At 35.5% G+C, this 5193-nt stretch overlaps 1 protein-coding gene across 1 annotated transcript in view; it reads left to right on the forward strand.

Annotated features, from left to right (window-relative positions):
• Window positions 1-3840: 3840 nt before the first annotated feature.
• LOC107740610 (isthmin-2-like) overlaps window positions 3841-5193 on the forward strand; it is a 17494-nt gene continuing 16141 nt past the window's right edge. The window contains exon 1 of the mRNA XM_016553087.1: window positions 3841-4106. Within this exon, the coding sequence (XP_016408573.1) occupies window positions 3978-4106 (129 nt within the window). The 5' untranslated portion in view covers window positions 3841-3977. The remainder of the gene's footprint in view (window positions 4107-5193) is intronic.

The following is a 5193-nucleotide window of genomic DNA, read 5'->3' on the forward strand; positions in this document are numbered from 1 at the left end:
GGTATATCATCTTTATTTTAACACATAAAGCTCTAAACAACAACAAAACTGATGCTTTTAGAAAAAGAAAAAAAATGTTGTCACTCCCCAGTTTCCTTTACTGCATTTGTCACCTCAGTTTTGTTTTGTCGTGAGGTCTGTTTTTAACTCGTTGTGGCATTCGTTTAGGGAAATTAATACTTAGATTTTTCTCTGCCAGCCACAGGACGCTTTGAGCTGCTTGTGTACTTGCTAAAGCCATATGTCAGTGCAGCCTTCAAAACCATTGAGACTTTTTTTTTTTTCTCTAGTAAGTGAGAACAGACTAGCAGCGAGCCCATAATTCCGAGGATCCTGACCTATGAAAGGAATTACAGGTTCTTCTTATTGCATTGTCAGTACATTCACTGTGCTACCTAAATCAAATTCCAAAACCTCCACAACTTGGCTCTCTAGTTGTTGTTGTTTCCACAGATTTTGACCTGTGGCCAGCTCTGGTGTCTTGCTTCAATCTGGCTATCGTTTTTCTTATGTTACCAGGATATTTATTTTTTCATCGAGATCGAAATCGCGGAGGGCGATGTTGGTTATGTCTGAGGGAAGTCTAGGTAGAAACAAGCATATTTATCAAATTGTCACCTCTGAGGAAACTTGGATGCTGATTATATGCATTATCTCCAAAGCTGCAGCGCAAGTTGTGCGGTATGATTCCAAAACCTTGTAGAAACTTTACTTTTTAAAAGAATCGTTCACCCAAAAATGAAAATGTGGTGAAAGTTTACTCGCCTTCAGGCCATCCAAGATGTAGATGAGTTGGTTTCTTCATCAAAATTTAGGACGTCACTTGCTCACCAATGGATCCTCTGCAGTGAATGGGTGCCGTCAGAATGAGAGTTCAAACAGCTGATAAAAATATCACAAGTAATCCACATGACTCCAGTCCATCAATTAATGTCTTGTGAAGCGAAAAGCTGCGTGTTTGGAAGAAATCTATCATTAAGGCATTTTAAATTTCAACTGTCACTTCCAGCTAAAATATGTGTCCTCTATTCATAAAAATGTTTCATTTAGTGAAAAGTCCATCCCCTGTTGTCCACATCAAAATCCACCAACATATTTGTTTAGAACGGTTTTGGACTGTTTTTGTTTAAAAGCGGCTTGATCTGTGCATATTTTTCTCCTGATTCAGAGGAAATTACTTTTTCACTGGAGAAAGCAATATTATGGATAGATGACTCATATTTGAAGTTAAATATATTACAAACATGCAGCTTTTCGATACACAAGACATTAATTGATGGTCTGGAGTCATGTTTATTACTTGTGGATTATTGTGATGTTTTTAGCAGCTATTTGCACACTCATTCTGACGGCACCCATTCACTGCAGAGTATAAATTGATGAGCAAGTGATGTGATGCTAAATTTCTCCAGATCTGTTCTGATGCAGAAACAAACTCCTCTACATCTTGGATGGTCTGAGGGTGAGTAAATTTACATTTTCCTTGACATGCAACTATTTTAATAGTGACTTATTAGTGTATGAGTGCAATACTATGAATAACTAATAAGTTTGCTCTCTTGCAAGAGTTTTCATTGTGTAGATATATAAGCTTTCCTCAATATTGATTAAAGTTCATTGTCTTATGATTTCCAACCTCTTTAAAACACTTTTCAGCCTTCATGAAAGGAGCTTTGTTATGTATGTTTCTTTAATGTACATATTTATTTTTAATAAATTTTATTCATGTTTTTATTCATATTCATGTTCTTTTATTGTTTGGAGAAGTGTACTTTAATCATCAACGGCAGCTCCAGATATCTCATATATGCACATGCATGATGTGCATGCTCTCAGTGCACATACTACTGATGAGTATTTTTATATCATTTTAATATTCCCAGCAAAGCATGTGGGATGTAATCACTGAATCTGCTGGTTTATGATGCTTTAAAGGTGCTGAAATGTACACTCTTTGTTCTGTTTTGTGGCTTCTGTTGCTTTGGTCCTGTGGGGTAGTACATTCTCCCATGTATTTAATTTAGTACAAGTCTTTTACAACATCAAAATCCAGGGATATTTCTTTTTAACCATTTTTTTTATTTATATGCAACCAGAGGAGAAACTACACCGATTAAGAGATGTTTAAAAAAGCAAAAGATGGAAACAATCATATTTTTTTTTCTTGATAATATAAAAACGGACATTTAAGAAAGATTAATCCAACTACAAAGACTTCTTGTTCAGATAAAACACAAGCTTTACCAGTACATTGACTGTATGTGTTCTAATATGACTTGGATTTTGCTGCCTGTAGTGCATACTGTTTTTAAGACCTACTTTTGAATCAAAGTACACTGTGGGCTTCATCAGTTCAGGAGTTGTTCCACTCCTCTAAGGAAATTAAATTACTATGACTAAATGTATTATTAAGGTCCTTTGTGTTCTTTTCTCACTTTACATTTTGCACATTTCTCTACTGTCCCGACTCGCTTCACAATTAAATTATTTTGCTAATCCAGTGGCTGCTAGATTACAAATGTGATAGTTCTGAATTAATACCTCAGAGGACTTCAAATGACCACATTAGAGGAAGCATATTGTACATATTAAGCTTCTTGGAACTGATTGTTGGCAAATCCTCAATTTATACAATTCACAAAATAATAAATATTTATTTTTAAAAATGAATAAAAAATTAAACCGTAATACATTTGAAAATAGTTTTTCATAAAATATTTACTATATATAAATGGTTGGTAACATTATTTATTGGTTTTGCAAGTCTCATGCTCAAACCTACATTTATTTGTTCACAAATATAATAAAAACTAATATTGTGAAATATTAACTAATTTATGGTTTATTATATTTTCAAATGGTATAAACATAAAACATTTTTTTGTTATTATGTGAAAACCATGATACATTTTTTCCAGTATATTTTTAAATGATCACAGAATTTATTTTAAACCGAAATCTTTTGTAACAAATTTTATACTCTTAATGCATCCTTGCTGAATAAAGGTATTTAATTGGATTTTTAAAATCAATTTAATGCATCCTTGTTGAATAAAACTGTTAATTATTTTTCAAAATAATCTTACTGACACTAAAAATGTGAACGGTAGTGTAGCCTACAAATCTAAAATAAACAATAAATATAAAATATTTTTTATAAATAATATGGACCAAACATATTGCCTTAAATAAGCCAAAACCTTTCTCTTCAGTGGGTCTCATGAAGATATTATAAACCACGCAGCTCCAGCTTTCATGCTTCAGTCATTCATTCATTCATTCAGTCAGTCAGTCAGAGTGGGGTTTATGAACCCCTCCTCCACAGACGTCACACAAGCGGAGGGAGATGAATGTCACATCCAGCCAGTGAATTACTGAGGGCACTTCACCACAGTACCTGCATGAGGTGTAGACTTCTGTGAGCATGAATCAGGAGCGCATCATACATCTGCATTTACGGGTAGTGAGGAAACGAGCGCTGCGTTGATCTTCTTTGCGTCTTGGACCTTCAGTTGCACAGTGCGCATTGCGCTCCGAGAGACGCGTGTTTGAGGAGCTATCCACCGCAGAATCACACTCAAACAAGACTGTTCTTCATAGGCTATATTTCCACTGGATAGAGGCAAACTCACGACACCTGAAGAACTCTGAGAGGAATATTAAAGTTTGGGAACTGCTGAAATGCGTTTGGGGACCAAGAACATCTCAGAGTGAGAAGATCTGGGGGACACGCGGACATGAGGGTTGTTCTGCTGCTCACGGAGAATTTGCTTTTACGTGTTTAATGCCTAATGCATTTCTGACGTTTTAGATGGATTGGTTTTATATGAGGGATGGGCATACATACAAAGAGAGAGACATAAAAGAACCTTGGAACTGAAAAGGGTTGAGTGCCGTTCACAGGAACTCATCAAAAGCGGTGCACGATAGCAAAATCATAATAAAAACTATCCTTATTATTTTTTTTTTACGAAGTCATGCTGATTCGAAGCCAAGCTTTACGGTGGGCAGTTTTCTTGACACTTTGTCTTCTGTTGGCGAAGGGGTTCCCTGCAAAAAGAGGAAGAGCAGATCACATCAAGAGCAAGAGTGGAACATCTCTAGAGGTATGAATTCATCAATAGTTAATGATTAATTAGCTATTTTTTAAAAGAAATTTAATTTTACAGCAACAGAAGAGTTTATATCTAAAATAATAACATATATTTGTCAGAAAATCCCAAATAAATGCTAATGAAATTGGGATGAAACATAACTTTTAGACCATAAGAGGTCTAAAAGTTCATATGCAATCACATAGTTCATGTTCCGGATTCTACGACCATCTTGGTCAGTGATGTGCGAAAAATTAACGATGTCACCTGATCGGGTTTTTTAACCAATAGGAATGACTGGAGCTAATTGTCACTTAGGGTAAGATGTCACATCCAATAACTATACCATCCAGTCAAACAAATGTTTGTTTTATCTATATTTCTATAGGCTAACTGAAAGGAGAACCGTTTTCTCAAGATAAAATTATCATGTTTTAAAAGGATAAGTTTATGTATTCCAATATTTGTAGGCCACAACAGTGATTTGATATTCATTGTGACAACTAGCCCCGGTCTGCTTTACTATGCTGCAGAACGCAATGAATTTAAATGAGTTTTCAAAGAGCAGCAGGTGTCAGACAGGTAGGAATCTTTTTATTACATAACATATCATATCATCTCCAGAAAGAACCAAGATAAAGTTTATTAGAGGTCAAACCACACTGAAAATACAGTTTCCATATATAGTTAAAGTGTGCTTAATGCCTGCATGGCGGGGTGGTTAATTTGACCCATCTGTTAAATGATAAACCACAGTTTAATGTTCATGGGTTGTTCTGGGTATTTAATTCATTCATTTCTCCTTCAGCAGAGAAAGTGAGGTCACACTGAATCCAGGGTTATGCTGTGACTTTTTTTTTCATGGATCAGCTTTATGGAGTGTTAACGCAGAGAGGAAATGCAAACTTACCCCAGGCTGCCTTTTAATAGTCATTTCCCCTCTGAAAAGAATTTCGAATACAAGTCCACTATCCTAGACGTAATACTAAGGCTCCTCTTGCATGTGCACATGAATCGATCTATATAGTAGATACTCGACTCACTATACGCACAACCTGAGCATGGGGTTAAGAACACATCTTGCTCAAGGGTGCGAAGA

Source organism: Sinocyclocheilus rhinocerous, unplaced genomic scaffold (genome assembly GCF_001515625.1).
Source record: "Sinocyclocheilus rhinocerous isolate Xijiao unplaced genomic scaffold, SAMN03320098_v1.1 scaffold761, whole genome shotgun sequence".
Lineage (NCBI taxonomy): Eukaryota > Metazoa > Chordata > Actinopteri > Cypriniformes > Cyprinidae > Sinocyclocheilus > Sinocyclocheilus rhinocerous.